Source organism: Pieris rapae, chromosome W (assembly GCF_905147795.1).
Source record: "Pieris rapae chromosome W, ilPieRapa1.1, whole genome shotgun sequence".
NCBI classification, from domain to species: domain Eukaryota; kingdom Metazoa; phylum Arthropoda; class Insecta; order Lepidoptera; family Pieridae; genus Pieris; species Pieris rapae.
The window spans coordinates 117,364-137,363 of NC_059533.1; the positions used below are offsets into that span (position 1 = coordinate 117,364).

Consider the following 20,000-nt stretch of genomic DNA (forward strand, 5'->3'; position numbering starts at 1 on the left):
AACATACTAGGCCAATTCAGCACAGGAAAAAGAAATGATAACGGACAAAGACTAATACACCTGGCACAGGCACATAACCTTAGGATATTAAATAGTTTATATAAGAAAAACAAAAATAAAAAATGGACCTGGATTTCTCCAGACGGGAACGTGAAAAATGAGATTTCATATTGTCAAATAAACCTAAATTCTTCAAGGATGGGAAAGCCTAGGGGAGGCCTATGCCAAAAGGCAAACTGATACCGAAAATTGAAATAAATCTAATGTATATTTGTATCAGGTTAATCAGTAATAAAGGCAGGCAGTAATAAAATTTTTTTATTTATTTATTTATTTTATTTATAATAAAATTGTCACTTCTACGAAAATGATAATATGGCTTCGATTCACCGCGAAAGATAAATGTGGTTTTTCATATATATCTTTGTACAGGAGCTGTATAAGAAATTCCGTGGTATACTTAACAAATTGACGCCGCAGAAGTTTGATACTCTGGTTGACAAAGTGAGGTCACTCGAAATTGACACACAAGAGCGTCTGGAAGGCGTAATTGATCTCGTCTTCGAGAAGGCTATTGACGAGCCGAACTTTTCTGAAGCCTATGCTGCTATGTGTAACAAGCTTTCGACATTGAAGGTACGCGGTGTTAGGAATATCTTTTTTGTCGTGGTAATACCAACGACAATTACACTAAATAAATAAAAACAATAAACTCATTGCTGTATCAAAATAACAAATATTTACTTTATAATTCAAAAAATTTCCGGCCTGAGGCACAGGCGAGGTTGCCAATTTTTGAATAGCACGTTGCAAGTGTATAAGATGCGAGACTTATTGAATTATTCAAAAGCAAAAGACATCCGAAGAATGACGCAGGATATTTCAATAGGTACTTCCGTCCTTCACTGGTCAATATTAACCTTCATAACATGGGAATACTATTATCATAATTAGCTCATATTATTACATTACTTTGTATACTCTTTGATCTTGGGTTGAAATACAGATATTTTTGATAAATAAATTGATACATATTATTCGAATTGGGAGGAACCCCAGATTTGGACATTTTGTTTTGTTAAAAACATATTAAACATAAACACGTTTAAGGTTGTCTAAGATTGCAATTCAAGATAATACCTACAATTAGTCTCAATATTTCATCGTCAGTCGAGTTATCTAATGCCATTCCCATACAATATAAATCACACGAAAGAGATGTTACAGTGTTCGTGTAGCCCAAAAACAAGTTGCTTACTTTGAACAGTGTTGATACGTAGAATTAAAAAAGGATAATTCATCAATGAAATCGCAATATGTCGCAGCCAACTTGGTTAATTAACCGTCCAGTTAACAGCCTAGTCATTTAACTAAACGGCGTCGTATAAAAATATGTTAGAAATTTATTATGTCAGAAGTTTATACGTCAGAAAAAAATATTTTAAACAATCAGTTAATGCCTCGACTATGAACCCCCTTCCCTTTGGTTCAAGAATTTGTCCATAAATTTATGTACCATCTAGTAATAAATAGCATGTGATATTGCTATGACTATGCACTAAAAACTCTGATTTGTTTTAATACTATTTAGCGATGCGTATTGGTATCCGAAATTTTATACTTACAAAATCTTCTTAACACTCAATTGTTTGTTGCTATAATTGAATCGCAAACTTTTCCCCAAATTAAATGATATCCAGGATTTGTTCAAGTTTTTTTAAGTTCTAAACGACGCAGAAATAAATGTGCGCGTGCGACGTTGAATGAAATGTCCTTTTGCGCATGCGCGTTCTCGCCACGCAGTATCCTGCAACTTCCTTGACTTATACAGTCTGTCGAGTATAAGTTGGCGAATGTATAATAAGTTTATTGACATACAACAACTCAAGTTTAGCTATATAAACTGAAGCTACCTAAAGAATCAAATCGATAAATGTTGGTCCCACTTTAAAAATGATTTTAAATGTATATGTATATGAGGGAGTGAAACTCAAATGTGTTGCCCAAATGATTTGTTTCAGGAAACAACGTTTAGAGTTTGTTATTTCAGTTGAAAGTCACTTTTTATAAAAGAAATACGATTATTTTATAATCAATCCAGAACTCACAGATATACATAAATAAACAAACAAAACAAGCGTCTTTTCCACAAATAAAATTCTCTGAGCATCTGTGAAAACATACGTGTAATTAATAATCTTATTTAAGAAATATAATTTGATCAGGTACCGTCAACAAATTCACCCGAACAATGCGTGAACTTCCGTGCGATGATAATTAGCAAATGTCAAAATCAATTTATCAAAGAGAAGACAGATGAGCACGTTCTCAAACTCGAGGCAGAGATTGCCGAGTCGAATGACGCCGTAAGTATTTTATTAGTATGTGTATATGTGATTTTTCAATTTTTATTGAGTTTTGTAAGATTAATAGTATATATTTATTAAACTTAACAGACAAAGAAAAAGGAGCTGCATTTACAACTCGCAGAAGTCCAGCGTCGAATTCGCATGCGGTCAGTTGGAAATGTCAGGTTTATAGGTACGTCCTGTTTTTTATATTAAACTTTACTCATATTCCTTACATACTTTGCTCGATGAGTACGAATAAATAAATATATTTGTTACATTACGATAATAACATCGATTTGCTCGCTTTTTGTATTAATATAATAACCCATAAAAGATGTGCCATGTGCATTTTTGACATATTAATAAAATAGTTTCAATGTATCTCTAGTTAGGAAATTAGTTTAATTTTACGCTTTAAATATTTTTTGTTTAAAACGTAATTCCACTATGATTGACACAGATATAACTAAACATTGTGCTACGATTTCGAAATATTTATTTACTGTGCAACTGCGATTGTTTTGTTTTGCTTTCATGCTTATTAATTTGCCAATGCAATTGTATAGATAAAATGTTTTATGAGACTGAAAATAACGAGAAATTGAGTAAAAAAATTTAAAAATCCCCTTTTGAGGATTTGTTGCGCTCGAAATAACTGAACTGCTGACAAACTTTGTAATTTGAAAGGCCTATCGCACTTCCTTTTTTGTTATAAAATCTCCCAGATTTTTTACTGTGTTGAGGGATGACTTGTATTAATAATAATTTTGAGAAGTGCAGTCTGGTAGCAGTGCAGCGGAATTCATAAAATTTACCCTAAGTTATTAAATTTATCACCGGCCTATAACGAAGTAAAAGGGATCGAGTATCTTAAGTAGATTTACATCCTGACGTAACACTATAACGACAAAATTAGATTATTACTATATTAAGTCGGTGATAATGCGAAATCTTAGAATTGCCTATATTAGAACTGCGAAATGCTGTTTTGACGTGCAAAGCTTGCGTTTATTGCGATTATCTGTGTCAATCATATTTTATATTGGCTAGAGCATGTGGATATGCTAGCCAAAGCTTTAAATGTATTATAACTATTAACTAGTGAATTAAATGAAATAATACGTGTGCTGCACAAGAATATAATATATTCAATATTTATTTTCAGGTGAATTGTACAAGCTAAAAATATTGATATCGAAAATTATGGTATATTGTATGAATTATCTAATTGATAAGCCGGAAGAGGAAAAACTTGAATGTCTCTGTAAGCTTCTGACCACCATTGGGGAGCAAGTGGAGGGTGAGGTGAAGGATCAGTTGGACACCATAATGGACAAAATGCAAGATATTGTTAATGATCGCAAGAGTAATAAGATTAGCAGTCGTGTGCGATTTATGATACAGGTAAAAAAATATACGTTTATTTTGGAACATAAGATCATCAAGATATCGCTTATTCCACGTCAATAAATTTTACCTATAGGCATCCTCGGCAAAGAAGACAGAGACCGAGAGATAAAGCCGGCCTAAAAAACTCTCGGTACTCCTTTAAAAAAGCAAATCATCAAACAATATTTAAAACAAATATATCAAATTAATTAGAAGTAGGCTAGGCAGGCACTAGTCTCAGACCCTTTTATCAACTAGATAATCACTAACTTTATAGTAAGCCTTTTTACAAAGCTTTTCTTTAATGCATTTCTTAAATTAATTAAAATGCAGAGATAAAAGAGCCTCTGCGATTTTATTAAAGAAGACTATCCCTTTTCCCAAAAAAGAATTACTAACTTTAGATAGCCTAGTACGGGGAAATTGCAGCCTGCGTTTGATCCGAGTATTGACATTGTGCCTATGTTTTAATGCTGATTGTGCGATTTAATGGGCTTTTAAATATTTGGTTTCTCTCTGAAATTATACATTAATGTCTACTTTAAAAAAATCGCAACAGCATTTTTAGGTCTCGGCCTCAGATTTCAGTATCTGTTTCATGATCATTCGTCAATCTAATAGGCAATCTATTTAGTCATGTTTTAAATATAATAATAATTTTTTTACGAAGAAGAAGTAGAAAAAGACTAAGCTAATTATATATTATGCATTGTTAAAAACTAAAAACGGCTAATGTTATAAACTGTCATTCTTCGAGTGAATATTTATAAAGATTTTGCATACAGGATGTAATTGAACTAAGAAGGCGCAAATGGGTGGCCAAGAATGTTATTGATTCACAACCCAAGATGATGGACCAGATTCAGAAGGAGGCTGAACAACAACAGAGACATATTGAGGTAAATTTTTAGAGTTAAAGAGTCATTTATTCCTAAGTCTATTTATTTACTTGTTTATTTTATTTATTGCTGTATTTTTATAACCAAACGTCCATATTAAAACAAAATTTAGAATTTCCCCGGTCTTAATGGTATTAGGAAAACCAATCTAAAATATACATGTCATTTGTTAGTGTCGGAAGTGGCATTATATTAGCTTTGATAGCAGAATATTATTTCTTTTTACAGTTGATGAATTCGCCCATTGGTGGTGGTTTCCGACGTGATGACAGCGGAAGTGGAAGAAAACGTGGAGGCGAAGGCCGAAGGCAGGGCAATAACTTTATGGATAATTCATGGAAGACTACGGCGACTAGAACCAGCTTCGTTGTCGACACAACCAAATTGAAGTCCATGCCGCCAAAGGTAAGGACTATCAGAAATGGTAACCGGGATCCTCATAATATATCGGTGTCAAACAAAAAAAGTCAAGATAAGGTAAGATCATCCTGGTATCACTTATTCCACGTCGTTAAATTTGAACCTTGACTATAACTCATTATTGACAGCTTGAGCTGTAGCCTCCGACAGTGCATCAGTATTGGATGTAATTTTTAAACTATTCATAATTTAAATTCATAATAATGAATTAATCTGGGCTGTCTTTTTTCTTACCTATATTTAATTCAAAAATAAGCCACTAAATCCACTTTCATCTTAACTTGGCATTGATTTACTTAAAGTTTAATGTATTAAAACATTGTTTACAGAACTTAGGAACTATTAAATTGGCTCCTCACAACATTGCATGGAACCAGGGCTCGGGAACAAAGGCTCAAGCGGTTGCACCTGTCAAGAATATGTACAGCATTCTAGAGAATGTACAGGTCGACCCGACTACCCTGAGAGGTATTTTCTTTTTCTTAAACATATATCTATCTTACCAAAAGTAACTGTTGCTTTTAAAATAATTTGCTATGTGAGAACAAAATGCATTTAATTTCCCTATTAAGGAAGTATATCATCAGATCACTGTCAAAATTTACGAAGAAATATTATTGGATTTATATTTGTATTATTTGTTGGTTTATAGGTAGCAAGGAACTTTCCCCTGCTGCTTATCAACAATCAAAGTCAATAGAGAGATCGACCTTCAACACTCGCTCTGATTTCAGTGAGTACCGAACATTTATTTTTGTTGTATACATACATATTAACATGTACATTATTGCTGTTGATTAAATAACTAGAAGACTAACATGATTGGGATAACTGTAAATGTTTCTTTATATTCTATGACTAACATGATTTTTTTTTCATAGTTGGCCTGAACCGTGAGTGATTTTTTTCTCTTTCACTTTATTATTAATTTAATATGTTGATTAAATTCTATTCAAAGCTCTATTATTATTAATGGGTCATCTGTAGTTCATATTGATGAAGTTTATATTTGATCTGCTTCACTTTCTTCATAATAAATATATTTATTTTAAGAAATTATTTTTAAAATATTGACTAACTTTTGTCTGAAGCCGATTTCCGAAAATCTGCAAAAATCCCATCTTGTCAATCAAAATGGAGAAATAATCACTAAACCGAGCTGAAGCTAATATAATTTGTACAAAGTTATATATTAAGCAATTCACTAATAAAACTTTTCTTTGGCTTCAGATTTCCACTGTTATTTTTATATCGGGGTCTCACAGCTTTAGGTGTATTGAATAAAAAGTGTGGTTCCGTGTACTTGCTTTTTCTCGAAAGTAATACAATCGTCAACTTTAGCCACCGGCGGTCGCTCCGGTTCCACTGGAGGGGCTCGGCCTTCGTCTACGCCTTCGCCCTCCCTGCAACCCGAAGCGGTGATTACGGAAATACTTAACGTTGCGCTCGAGAAGTGAGTGAAGTTTTACTTGTTTTGAGCACATTTTTTGGATAACCTTTGGCTTGGACTGGTGTTTTTTACATTCAATGCTCAAGTGAATTTTCTTTAAAAACATGTGACAATATTAATTATATTTTTACAAACTATTATACAATCTGACAACATTCACCAATTTACCATCAATATGGTAAACTTCAAATGTGTACTTTAATAAAATATTATGATTTCAGGAGCGCTAAAGATATTTGCATTCTAGCAAAGTCAGTGACGCACGTGGTCAGTTGTGGGGCGATTTCGAGAGAGAATTTAATGATGGGAATGGCAGAAATATTCGAATGCGGTCCAGACCTATATATAGACATACCGATGTTATACTCGTACTTAGGAAAATTTATCGCACCCCATATAGAAAAGAAAGTGAGTCTTTATCGAATCTATGTATATAAAATTATTTTATTTATATTATAAATTTTTGTATCTATATAGATATAGAAGTATGAGGCGAACAGTAAAATATATATTTTTTATTTATTACATTAGGTAAATTTTATTTTAATTCCAAACTAATATTTTTTGCAGCACATTACATTTACCCAGGTCCACGAGGCTGCCGAGAGCCTGATTTCAGTGGACCAGGGCAATTTGCTTCTAAAATCTGTCATAGCCGAGCTCAAGGAAAGTATGGGCAAAACATTTACTAGGACCAAGTGGCTGGAATCAGGCTTACAATTGAAACAGTGGATGAACTCCGACATGGTAATTATATTCTCATGTAAATGTTTCTTATCTTACTTAATATAGAACTGATTACCGGCTCAGAACATAAAATATGTATTGATTGATGAATTCTTTACAGATTACAAAGTGGATGTCGGACAACCACTTTGAGTTTCTCGAGAGCTCTGAGGATTCAGAGAGTATCGAAGACACCAAACGGATCATGACTCCTTGCGAGACGCAGAGCAAATTGCTCCAGCTGATGAATGGCGATGAAAGCTGCGATTGCCTCAGGGGATGGGTCAAGGTAAACGATCGTCTCGTTAACCAGCTGTCACTGTTGACTGAGCTTTTTAACTATAACTTTTAAATTTGAACTGATATTAATAAATCGTAGTAGAGACTGATATCGAATGCGTCAAATTCTAACTTCTAATTCCACGAATGGAAAAATATCACTCGATACAATTCTAGAGAGTTTCCTTTTTTCTTAGCAAGATTTTAACAATATAAATTAGGTAACATAATGTACACGTATGAAGGTCAAAAAAAAGAGCTATATGAAAGAGTACAGTGCACGTGGATTATGATTCCAGGACAACATTGGCGCCTCTACCGGTGAAGAGTGGTTCTTACGCTGTCTCACGCAAGCGATATGCGAACACGCCCTCTTTGGCCCCGAGCGTACTCCGACCCCGCACCTGAGCCACGATCGCATGAACAAGTATTCGCCCCTGATCGGGGATTATGGGGACTCGCAGGCGCAGCGCGAAGCCGCTTGCCTCTTCGGCATTCAGCAGCTCATCCATCGGCTGGAACACCCGCAGGGTGAGTTCCGATCCATTTGGATTTGGCTAAGCGTTCGTAGGCAGCGTCGGCTCCGGCTGGGCGCTCTCTCTCCATGTTCACCCACTCGCTTCTTTTAGATCGATAAATGACTATGAAACGGATAGAGGAATCTGAGGCCTGCAGACCTATGTATATTATAAATCGATATCAAAGTTTATTTCTCGAATCTCGTTTAATTCCGGTTCTGTTGATTGTCTAAAATTGTGTTGCATTTGTTTCAGGCTTGACGTTAGATATTTTCCAATACCTACACGAGCAATACGTAATATCTGTGGATGGATTTATCGCATGGGAGACTTCAGAGATGGAGCCAGAGGGAAAAGGTAAAAATATTGCAACATGTTTTCGGTTTACTGAGCAATTTTACTTTTAAAAATTAGTAAATTTCATTTGCAAACAGTTCCGGCTGACGGTAGGAGCGAATTGCGATGACGGTTCCGCGCTTGTACTGAACGACTATTTTTAATACAGTTGCGAAAATTAAACTATTCAATAAAACTATTTGCTTTTTTATCTTCTCTTCACGCAATAAATTCGTCGGACGAAGATATGTAGCGCCTTTTTACTTTTCCGGTAAAATGTTCTCCGAAGCGTTTTGTGCAATTCTGAGTTCGAGTGGTATTAATTCAAATAAAATATAGACGACTCGACTCGCAAGAACACTTTGGATAACGGCGTCAACCGCAGCAGAGATTTATTTTTTTGTTTTCTTCATCCATTCCGGGTTGGCAAAGGGAACGCCCACCCGGCCAAGTCTTCGGTAGAATTTGAATGATATGAAATGAAAATAAACCTGAGCTAGCTCATCGAATCTAATAATTAAATCTGATATGGAAACGAATTAGTAGCTTCTTTAAAGTAAAATTTGCATAAATCGTAAAAACTTCACGCCAAATACGCCACATTTTGAGCAATTAATTGTATTAATAAAATAATTACAGAGCAACATTTTTTTGTATTATTTTAAAGTAATGTTATTTATTGTATTATTGTTTTTTTTTTCTTTTTCAGCGGTTATGCTGAAAGCTTTGACGTCTTTCTTCACGAGCATACGAGAGGCGGATAACGAGGACTCGTGCTCCGAAGCCTGACGAGCCGCACCCGTTTCAATACATAGGTTAAAAATCTTATTTTACAATTTGAAGAATATTAGTTAAAATTAATATATTTATTTATAATTAACAGCCTGGATTTATCATCTCAAATATTATCATTCTATAGAGATAATGAATCGGCAAGGATTATATGTCGCGTAAATATGATATATAAATTTTTATATGAACAGTTCGACTCGAGCGACATAAAAGGGTCGCTGACCTCCCGGCTCGAGGTCGACGACCCATCCGTTTGCGAGGTTGACCTCGTTCATTAGTGAGATTTTTGACACGATTGTGCTCGTCCCTAGCTTCCGTATGAAGTTTGATAATCAGGGTTTTTTGTTATAATTATAACCTTAGAAGAATGTGGCATTCCTATGAGCCCATTGGCCCTGGACGAGAATGGTAAAATTCCTTGTTAGTAATAAATTATATAATCGAGAGTTGTAATATTAACGCCACGCTCGTTTGATCTATTGTGCAGACGCTCGTGGTCCTCCACACTAGCGCCGTAGCGAACGTTCGCTCATGTGGGGAACGTCCCCGTGTTCCACAGCGTTAAAATGTATATAGTAACAATTATCGCTGTAGAAAATATTTACTTATTATTATTGGTAAAGTTTCAAAATATGTATCGCGTGCCTGCGACTAAACATTGTTAAAATGTAAAAATAAACATTCTACTTTTTTGATAATGGTCTTTTTATTTCCCACAACTAGAGCGGTGGCCCAAGAGCCGTGCGCTCATTTCTCTGACCGAGAAAATCGAGCAGCAGATTTCATCCTCACCGCAATTGTATCAATCGGTAGAAATTAATCCGCCCCATGCCCCATTCGAGGTTTTGACATAGCACAAAATATTTGTGATGAAAATTGAAAAAAAAAAAGGTTTTGAATGATTTAAAAGCTCATTGCTGTTTAGGATTTATAGGATACAACGAAATACAGATTTAACTTTTATAAACTTTTAAACAAAATTCGATATCAAAAAGTGACATGATCTCTTTAAATTCTTCGTTTAGTTTACGAACAGCGCCTGACCAAAATTCCCGTTTCCTCTCTTCATCCTGGACTTGTATATGCACTTGTTTCAATTCTGCAAATCGTTATACATATAATTATTGTAATTAATTCATGCCGCAATTACAATCAATTTAAACGTAATTAAAAAAGACTAATCTTGACGATTTGTTAGTAAATAAAGATTGAAATGTACTTCTGGCAACTCCGCACGCTATTAAATTGAACAAGCTTCGCAAATCGTCTTCATCCACCAGGCCTATATACAGCAGTCTCACCAGCCCTGGTATCAGTTCTACGAAACCCTGTAGTTGGACGATCGCGCCACGCCATTGGTGAATACTAAGGGTTATTAAACAAAGTACATTTTCATATAATTAAAAAAGAATGTATTCCACGTCTTATATATAACATAAGGAAATCGTAGTAGTTAAAAGTATACAGTGTTTATATCACTAGGAAATAAATTTAGGACCTCTCATCCACTCACCAAACTGAGAAAAAAATTCTAATTTTATGACTCAAGATTTACGCATTATAAGTATTCTTAAAATTATATGTGACTACAGTATAAAAGCGTCTGTGTCATATAAAGATGTTCGTTTCTAGTCCCTCATGTGTGTCATGTGTGTCTCCCTCTTTAGTCGGCAGCTCATGTCTGAGCGTAGTGGTCAGCAACGAAGCATCCAGAGTGGACTATCTGCTTCTACCGGTTTCTGTCCAGCGCTTCTCTTATGACACTATAGCTTTGAAGACGATGAGTCTTTCACTTGATCGGTCCATCTGGTTGGTGAACGCCACGGCTTGACTAAACAATTATAAATTAAATGACGTACGGATTGAGGACTACATTTTGATATTGACCAAAATCTGCCTATAAGTGATTTTAGTTTGGTACTTATTGTCTACAACTAAGACTTACCCAAGGTATCCCCGTATCGCCAAGCAATATGTCTAATAAAGCAGCTTAAGTCGGAATCCTGCCTTTGCCGTTTAAATAGGTCGATGGCAAATTGCAAATGCGTCTCCCGGAGAGGAATGCTGGGTGTCAAGAACCGACGGATGTTGTCGTAGTCCCGTATTCGGACTGAAAATATAATTAGTAGCTAACCTAACAATCTAATATATCATTCTACTCGGTCTAGTGTATATATCGGTGTAGTATATCATCATTATACAGCGCGATAGTTGCTCATTTCAATATCGTCTTATTGCAATTGATATATTATATTTTAGTACACCTAAATGTATAAAAACCAGTTCCAGTTATTTCTGGTTTCAAATATAGTATGTGCTAAATAAAATAACATTTCTATATTCTACTAACAGAAAGCCATCAATAAATATAAATCGGGGCAGGCGATATTAACTCGACGCCAGGCTGTATCGGGTATATGATGACCGCCCACACCGTGAGACGCATCTGCGCGGCCAGGAATTTGATCTTCTCGACAGATTAACTGAAATCATACCAGAGGGATATCAACGGAAACTCCTTTCACCGTATTGATTAAAAAATCTGTTTTATTTCAAAACAGTTTTTACCTGCAAACGAAAATGTGGTCTGCGCAAAACGGTAAGCAAGGAAATAAGAGCTGCCCCGGTGCTGTCCGCTATGTGCGAGTACTCTAATGCCAATATTCGCAAATTTCTCATCTCCGCCAGGCTCCGCAGGAAACAGCGTCTAGTTTCTGGACGTGGTATGTGCTTACCACTGCCTTTCAAATTATAGTTAAATTTATAACTCCTATAAAGTTTTCTCATTTATATAGATATAAATTAATTATTACATTCTAATAGAATAATAATAATAAATTTTAATTATAACTTAAATCGCTTTGGAGTCGGACAACAGTTTCATCCACTTGAAGTAGATAATACAATAAAAATTTTCAAGAAATACGTAATATTTTTATTTTTTATCACTAATCATACAAGATTTGAACACATTTACAGATCTATAAGAACGTTTCACGACAGTTTTTATAAAATCGAATCCATATTATCATCGAAATGACTATTTATAGTCAAAATTATTTGAAGATAAATTATCAAGTATTGAGACGTTTTAAAATACTACTTAGGGACAGTTACTGTTCGGAATAGAATCATTTTTAGTTGATAAAATTAATTGAGGGCCATGAGGGTGGTCCCAAAAATATTTTTAACTCGGCTGATCCTCGCACACGCATTGTTAAGGAGTCGTGGTTGAACATTCGTTGCGTACAGTTAGATGCAATTTTATAGTGTTTTTTTGTGCATCTCTTGTCAATAGTTACGTCCTCCATTTAGACTATTATAGTGAGTGTTTTTGTGCGTATTCGTGAACTATTATTGTAAGGCAAGGTACAGCATCAGTCCTAACATTTCTTGTTCCCAAAACTAACAATCTATCCATCCTTACGGCTGACGTGTTTTTTTTGTGCCTTTCGCCCTAACAAGGAGCAACCTTGAGGTATGTACTCAGGACTTATTTTAGTATAAGATTACGTATCAACGGCCACCGAACCGTTCTTTGTGATACATAATTTTTTGGTAGCAGAGCGTGGTTTCATTTTAGTTAATGATTTTTCGGTATATAAGTCCTGGGTTCATAACTTATTAATGCATATATCTTGTTATGTTTGTAGGGATTATAGTGTTTTGATAGTGTTATAAATCGTTTTTTGTAGTAAGTTATTAGCCGCTTATTATAATTTGCTTTTTATTTGATTTTTGTGCTATTGTTTGTTCTTTTATACTTTTATATAATGGCGGTTTCGCACAAGGCACAAATAGCTAGTGTATTGCGGTGGCTAGGATCGGCCGTTTTAAATATTTCGCGAAAAGATCGCGTTCAGGCCCTTCTATCAAGAAGTGACGCGTTAGAGGATAGGATGAAAGATTTATATAAATCGTATCAGGCATTACTTGAATTGGGTTTGGAACCGGAGGTGATGGACAAGGTTTGTGCAGACATGGATCAGGCTGAGGATTTGGCTGATCAAATCAGGGAAGCCGTTGGTATTATTAAATTAAATTCGGCTACTCAGTCAAATAACCTTCAATCGAAGGATAGTTTAACTTTTTCAAGTGGTATTATAGGTAGGTTACCCAAATTAGATTTGCCCCATTTTAGTGGCGACTTAAGCCAATGGGTGGCGTTTATACATTTATTCGATAGTTTAGTGCACTCAAGGGGTGATTTAACATCTGCGCAAAAGTTGGCATATTTGTTGGCTAGTCTCACCGGGGAGGCTAAAGGGTTAGTCCAACATTTAGCACTTGTGGACAACAATTATGATATAGCCAGAGATTTACTAATGAGGCGGTATCAAAATATACGTAGGCTAGCGGATAGCCACGTAAATGTCATTTTAAATTTACATAGTAATGTGCAGAGCCACAACTTAAGAATTCATTTTTTAGGCGTAGGGACCTGACGACCCCATCGCCCACTGGTGAAATAACCTGTGAAAGAGGTTATTTCACCAGTGCAATCAGTCAACCCCCTTCCTAGTGGGAGTGCCATGCTGTTGCTTTCGGGCTTCAGCCAAATGGGCAGGCACGACCGGGGCAGTACCACTGTCTCACAGAAAACCGGCGTGAAGTGATGCAATAGGTTTATCTTATTGTACTCGCGTTTCGTTCGGTGAGTGAGACTCCCGGAGCCCATCCCCCCCCCTTCCCCTGAGTATGACGGTGCAGTTTAAAGAAAGATTACCCCAGGGGGGTACCACACGTGGAGAATCCCCCTCTGGGCGTCCATCATCGGAACAATCAGTATCCGGTGGTGGATGCACAGGCTGCCCTTCGTATTCTGGGGTGGGCAAAAACTGCGCTCTAAACAAAACATCCAGTTCTAGTTTTAGGTTTCGATCTCGGGGCAAACGGAAGAATTCGCCGAAGGCAACCCCTTCCACGCTCACAGTGGACTTCACCAATGTTAGGGGGCTCAACTCAAACCTAAGCGCGGTTCACTTTCACCTTGAATCTGCGAAGCCGGCCTTATTCTTCCTCACTGAGACTCAGATATCCTCCCCGGCTGATACTTCTTACCTCTCCTACCCGGGGTACAAATTGGAACATTCATTTGTGCCGCGGGCGGGAGTTTGCGTGTACGTCAGAGAGGATATCTGTTCTCGTCGCCTTGGGACGCTTGAAGGAAGGGACCTATCTAACCTCTGGCTCCGCATAGACTGCGATGACCATCCGCGATTCTATGCGTGCCTGTATAGGTCCCACAGCGGAAATGACGAAACTGACCGACTCATCGAGCACATCCAAATGGCTACAGATTCCCTGCTTGAAAGGGTTCCTACCGCCGAAATCGTGATACTTGGCGATTTTAACGCCCACCATGCCGATTGGCTGGGTTCTGAAACCACCGATCACGCGGGAAGATCCTTTCACGACTTTGCTTTAGCCTACGACCTGACACAAATGGTCCCTGCGATTACGCGAATACCAGATGTGGACGGTCATAAACCCTCTTTGTTGGACCTTCTGCTGACTTCGCATCCGGAGAACTATCAGGTCTCCGTTGACCCGCCATTGGGTTCATCAGATCATTGTGTGGTCCGGAGTACTGTGCCATCTACGCGCCCTTCGCGGTCGCGCTTTTTGGGTTTTCGCCGTATTTGGCACTACAAGTCAGCAGATTGGGACGGGATGCGGTCTTTCTTTGCGTCCTACCCTTGGGGGCCTATTTGCTTTTCGTCTGAAGCTCCAGATTCCGTCGCTGCCTCTGTCGCCGAAGTGGTTCTGCAGGGAATGGAACTCTTTATTCCTTTTTCTGCGGTGCCGATCGGTGGCAAGTCTCAGCCCTGGTTTAAGCGTTCTTGCAAGACAGCCTCGCGTCGAAAGCGAGAATGTTTTAAGGCATGGGCAGAAGCGGCGAAATCTCGTGATGCTAATACCAGCGAACTCAAAAAAGCATATAACTCAGCCTCCAGGTCCTTCAAACGGGAAATCACTAAAGCAAAGTCAGAGCACATTGCCAGATTTGGCGAGAGATTGGCCCAACTCCCTTCGGGGACTCGAGCCTTCTGGTCTCTAGCCAAAGCTGTCCAAGGGAATTTTTGTCAGCCCTCCATTCCACCATTGCACAGGGAGGATGACTCGCTGGCCCACACTGCGAAGGAGAAGGCCGACCTTTTAGGCTGTCTCTTCGCGTCCAACTCGACTTTGCATGACCGAGGGAGATCACCACCGAGCATTTCACGGTGTGATTCTTCGATGCCGGAAGTTACATTCCGGCAACGTGCTGTCCGTAAAGCATTATCTTCCTTGGACATACATAAGTCGAGCGGGCCGGATGGTATTCCTCCAATTGTGCTGCGTACTTGTGCTCCTGAGTTGGCTCCGGTCTTAACGCGCCTTTTCCGGTACCTGTACTCGCTTGGCACTGTCCCGGAGTGCTGGAAGATCGCATCGATACATCCGATCCCTAAAAAAGGCGATCGCTCCGATCCGTCCAACTATCGCCCAATAGCGATAACCTCCTTGTTCTCCAAAATAATGGAATCCATTATTAATTGCCAGCTCCTGGAGTATCTGGAGGGCCACCAGCTGATAAGTGACTCTCAGTACGGCTTTCGTCGTGGTCGTTCGGCTGGTGACCTTCTTGTATACCTTACGCATAGATGGGCGGAGGCAATTGAGTCCAAGGGGGAGGCTCTAGCGGTTAGTTTGGACATAGCGAAAGCCTTCGATCGGGTTTGGCACAGAGCACTGCTCTCGAAGCTTCCAGCCTATGGGCTTCCCGAGAAATTATGCGATTGGATCTCCAGCTTTCTGGCCGATCGGAGCATCAAGGTCGTCATCGACGGAGCATGTTCCGACCTTAAACCCGTGAACGCTGGGGTCCCACAAGGCTGTGTTTTATCCCCGTCCCTGTTTCTTCTGCATATCAATGATATGTTGCAACTTAGCAACATTCACTGCTATGCGGATGACAGCACTGGGGACACTCTTTACACTGGCCGGGCAGGTATTTCTCGGGCAGATGTCGATGAGTACCGGAACAAACTTGTGTCTGAAGTAGAAACCCTACTACGTGGAGTCTCTGACTGGGGCAGACTAAACCTAGTCCAATTTAACCCCAAAAAGACACAAGTTTGCGCGTTTTCCGCTAAAAAAACACCCTTTGTCGCTACTCCTCTTTTCGAAAACACTCTCCTTAAAGCCACAGCCAGCATTGGAATACTTGGCGTTGACATATCGAACGACGTTCAGTTTCGCGGTCACTTGGAGGGAAAGGCAAAATTAGCCTCCAAAAAGCTCGGTGTGCTCAGCAGGGCGAGACGGTACTTCACTCCGGGCCACCGCTTGCAACTATATAAAGCGCAAATTCGGCCCCACATGGAGTACTGTTCCCACCTTTGGGCGGGTGCTCCCCAGTACCAGCTTCTTCCACTTGACCGTATTCAACGAAGAGCGGTTCGAATCGTTGACGACCAAAATCTCTCCAAGCGGCTTGATCCTTTGGCGTTGCGTAGAGATGTGGGGTCTCTCTGCATCTTCTACCGCATTTACCATGGAGAGTGTTCAGAGGAGTTGTTCGGATTAATACCTGCAGCTGAGTTTCATCATCGGACGTCGAGGCAGAATACGAAATTCCACCCGTATCACCTCGACGTCCGCCGTTCCACAACTGCGCGTTTTTCCAGGCAGTTTTTGCCGCGCACCACCACTCTGTGGAACCAGCTGCCAACTGAAGTATTTCCGAACCAATTCGACTTAGGGTCCTTCAAGAAAAGAGCGTACCAATTCTTAAAAGGCCGGCAACGCACTCGCGAGCCCTCTGGCATTGAGGGTGTCCATGGGCGGCGGTATCACTTAACATCAGGTGAGCCTCCTGCCCGTTTGCCCCCTGTTCTATAAAAAAAAAAAAAAAAAAAATTCAAGTTTTAAATCCTTTATTAGTGGCAATTAATGGCTTAAGGGGTTTAAATTTGCCTGTAGATAGTTGGTCTTTTATTTTGTTGCATATTACATTACAAAAACTAAATTTAGATATGCGCACCCGATTTGAACAGGCGTATGGTGGAGATTCAACCACTCATCTTCCCACGTTTGATGAATTGATCTTGTTTTTAGAGGATGAGTGTCGCAGACAGGATAATGTTCCAGCGCCGTCCACGACGCCGGCCCCAATTTCTACTAGGCCGCGACAACAGCATATGCGCTTAATGCGACGCCCTGACCAGCGAGTTTATAACGTGGCAACTCAACATTCAGGCAAATGTTGTGTTTATTGTCGAGTCCCTGATCACACCGTAGTGTCATGTCAAAAGTTTTTAGCATTACGTTTTCAAGCACGGCGAAATATTGCCCGACAGCGGAAGTGGTGTTATGGTTGTTTAGGTAAGCACCTGGCATCACAATGCCAAGTGTCACGACCATGCAAACAATGTAATGGCAATCATCACATTATACTTTGTGGTAATATGAATGGTTCACCCCAATCAGCTGCACCGGCACGGGAGTTTGTTGAAGATATGCAAAATACAGGTGATCAGTGGAATGGTGGTGTGAAGGTTAGACACTGTAGTTTTGGTCATGCTTCCAGGCACCGTACAGGATCAGGTTATTATGATTATCATCGGAGGCAGCCACCACCCTGCAGGGGCGGGGGAAACTTAAGGTCTCATGACAGGACTCGTGTCACCTCTGATCAGCAACAACTTCCTAAGAGCAAAGATAATTATGACTCTTGTGCATTACCTGCTATTGAACAGCAACGTCGTGATTTTGTTAGGCCTTTGCCCTTTTCTGAGTGGCCTCGTTTAGGCCAGCGGGTCCCTGAACCAGAAGGATATTGACTAGGTCACGTCCCTACTAGAACTCCTACATCTCCTATTACTGTTTTGTTACCCACCGCACAGATTTGTGTTGGTTCTCCATCAGGTGAGCAGGTAACCACGCGTGCGATTTTGGATTCTGGAGCACAGGGAAGTTTGGTGTCAATGGATTTGGTGGATAGGTTACAGTTGCGTATTTTCCCTGCTAGCGGGAGTATATTTGGTATAGGTGGCTCTAAGGTTGCTGGTTTGCGGGGACAAGTTACACTTACTTTTTCTCCTGTTCAATGCTCTCAGCCACAGATTACAATTTCTGCCATAATTTTAGATAATGTTATGGGCAGACACCCACTTGTTAAATTACCATCGGAGATATTAGATTTTACACGTAGTCTAAACTTAGCGGATTGTACATTTCATATTCCAGGTCAAATCGATTTGCTACTCGGAGCAGAAGTTTTGGGAATGCTGCGGCTAAGTAAAAGCACACTTTTACAACCAGCGGGTTTAGTAGCAGTCACAACTGATTTTGGTGATGTCATTATGGGTCCTGTGTTTCCAATAGAATCTCTTAGCGTTGAAGATGGTAACTTGTGTGTGGGACTCTCACTTGCTGAATCCATTCAACGGTTTTGGGAAGTCGAAGAGCCTCCCACAGCGGTTCGTGAAAATCCGGAGCACCAAGAATGTGAATTGTTTTTTCAGAATAACACTGGTCGTCTTCGTTCGGGTAGGTTTGTCACGAGGTTACCTTTTTTACCATCCCGACCACCTTTGGGTCACTCCAGGTCTTTAGCTGAGAAAACGTTAACATCCATGGAGAGACGAATGAAGAGAGATTCTACTTTTCGTGCTAAGTATATAGAGTTTATGGACGAGTACCGTCCGGTGATATATTTACCTTTCGAGTGCAAGACATAGATGTAATTAAATCTTGGACAAAGCGTGTAGTACTTTCAACTGTAGCCAGGATATACGATCCTAATGGATGGTTAGCTCCAGTTGTTTTTTGGGCAAAATGTTTTATACAAAAGCTTTGGCTACAAGGATTAACATGGGATGCCCCTTTAGTTGGTGAATTGTTAAGTGTTTGGGTTAGGTTTGTTTCGTCGCTTCCTGAAATTCAATTGATTAAAATTGATAGGTCTTTATTGTGTAATGAATTTAAGATTACTTGTTATTATTTTACAAATTTATTATTTAAATCACGTTTATTTTTAAATAATATTTATATTCAATTTACAAGCTACTTTATTTTGATGATTGTACTTGATTCACGATGTAACGAATTTATGATGATATGTTATTACTTTACAATTTTATTATGTTTATAATTAATATTTATAATTTACAGTATAGATTATTTGATGATTGTATTTGTTTAATATGTTTTACTCGATGTAAGTTAGTTGATTGACTCGATACCGACAGTGACAAACATAATGAAGGGTAGTCTTGATACGATCTAAAATAAGTGAGGTTATTCGGACCGATCCGCTTGACGAAGACGGACGTTAAATTGTAAGCTGTGTGGTTGTTTAAGGATAAGAAGTGTTGGAAATATACTTAGTTATTGTTGTAACAAAGCAGGCGTTTATTATTATACACCGAGAATCGAATAGAGAGAATTTATCTCAATTCAGAAGTGGCATAAGACCCAATCTAAGTCTAGAAAACAATAACACCACAAATAATGACTCGCAAAGCCACAACTAAAGATATTGAAATGAGACTGAAACAGGCTTTGTTGGAGCAGAAGAAATTGCAGGATCTCAATAATAGATTGCTGCAAGAACGCGAGGACAGTGAACGGGAATTCAGAATATTGTTAGGAAAAACAGTGAACTTAAATGTGAACTATCTGAAATACATATGAAATATTCAGATATTGTGGATCAGTGTGTGCATTTACAGGATGGACTCTTATAAACAGTGCTATGATACTCAGGAACAGGCTTTGAAGTGCACCAGTGACTTGGAATTAACTTTGTCAGAGGCACATAAAACTGTCCAAATACTTGAAAATAAGGTTG

General features: G+C 38.7%; 3 protein-coding genes across 4 annotated transcripts in view; 2 read left to right on the forward strand and 1 right to left on the reverse strand.

The window, feature by feature from the left end:
- The window catches only part of LOC123690453 (eukaryotic translation initiation factor 4 gamma 3-like), an 18,046-nt gene extending 8,191 nt beyond the window's left edge, over positions 1-9,855 (forward strand). For both annotated transcript variants that reach the window (XM_045633881.1, XM_045633882.1), the window contains exons 5-19: positions 433-636; positions 2,226-2,366; positions 2,457-2,541; positions 3,517-3,755; positions 4,526-4,639; positions 4,868-5,044; positions 5,389-5,527; positions 5,712-5,792; positions 6,401-6,512; positions 6,731-6,917; positions 7,080-7,256; positions 7,357-7,524; positions 7,814-8,045; positions 8,288-8,389; positions 9,078-9,855. In XM_045633881.1, coding sequence (XP_045489837.1) covers positions 433-636; positions 2,226-2,366; positions 2,457-2,541; positions 3,517-3,755; positions 4,526-4,639; positions 4,868-5,044; positions 5,389-5,527; positions 5,712-5,792; positions 6,401-6,512; positions 6,731-6,917; positions 7,080-7,256; positions 7,357-7,524; positions 7,814-8,045; positions 8,288-8,389; positions 9,078-9,157 — 2,238 coding nt within the window. In that variant the 3' untranslated portion in view covers positions 9,158-9,855. The remainder of the gene's footprint in view (positions 1-432; positions 637-2,225; positions 2,367-2,456; positions 2,542-3,516; positions 3,756-4,525; positions 4,640-4,867; positions 5,045-5,388; positions 5,528-5,711; positions 5,793-6,400; positions 6,513-6,730; positions 6,918-7,079; positions 7,257-7,356; positions 7,525-7,813; positions 8,046-8,287; positions 8,390-9,077) is intronic.
- A 258-nt stretch (positions 9,856-10,113) lies between these two features.
- The window catches only part of LOC123690427, a 45,614-nt gene continuing 35,727 nt past the window's right edge, over positions 10,114-20,000 (reverse strand). Inside the window, exons 3-7 of the mRNA XM_045633858.1 lie at positions 11,729-11,901; positions 11,511-11,643; positions 11,106-11,270; positions 10,380-10,535; positions 10,114-10,259 (exon numbers count right to left, since the gene is read on the reverse strand). Of these exons, the coding sequence (XP_045489814.1) occupies positions 10,114-10,259; positions 10,380-10,535; positions 11,106-11,270; positions 11,511-11,643; positions 11,729-11,901 (773 nt within the window). The remainder of the gene's footprint in view (positions 10,260-10,379; positions 10,536-11,105; positions 11,271-11,510; positions 11,644-11,728; positions 11,902-20,000) is intronic.
- On the forward strand, positions 12,973-18,600 carry LOC123690513. The gene is made up of 2 exons (XM_045633908.1): positions 12,973-13,578; positions 17,065-18,600. Exons 1-2 carry the CDS (start codon positions 13,060-13,062, stop codon positions 17,986-17,988), a joined length of 1,443 nt encoding a protein of 480 aa, XP_045489864.1. The 5' UTR covers positions 12,973-13,059; the 3' UTR covers positions 17,989-18,600.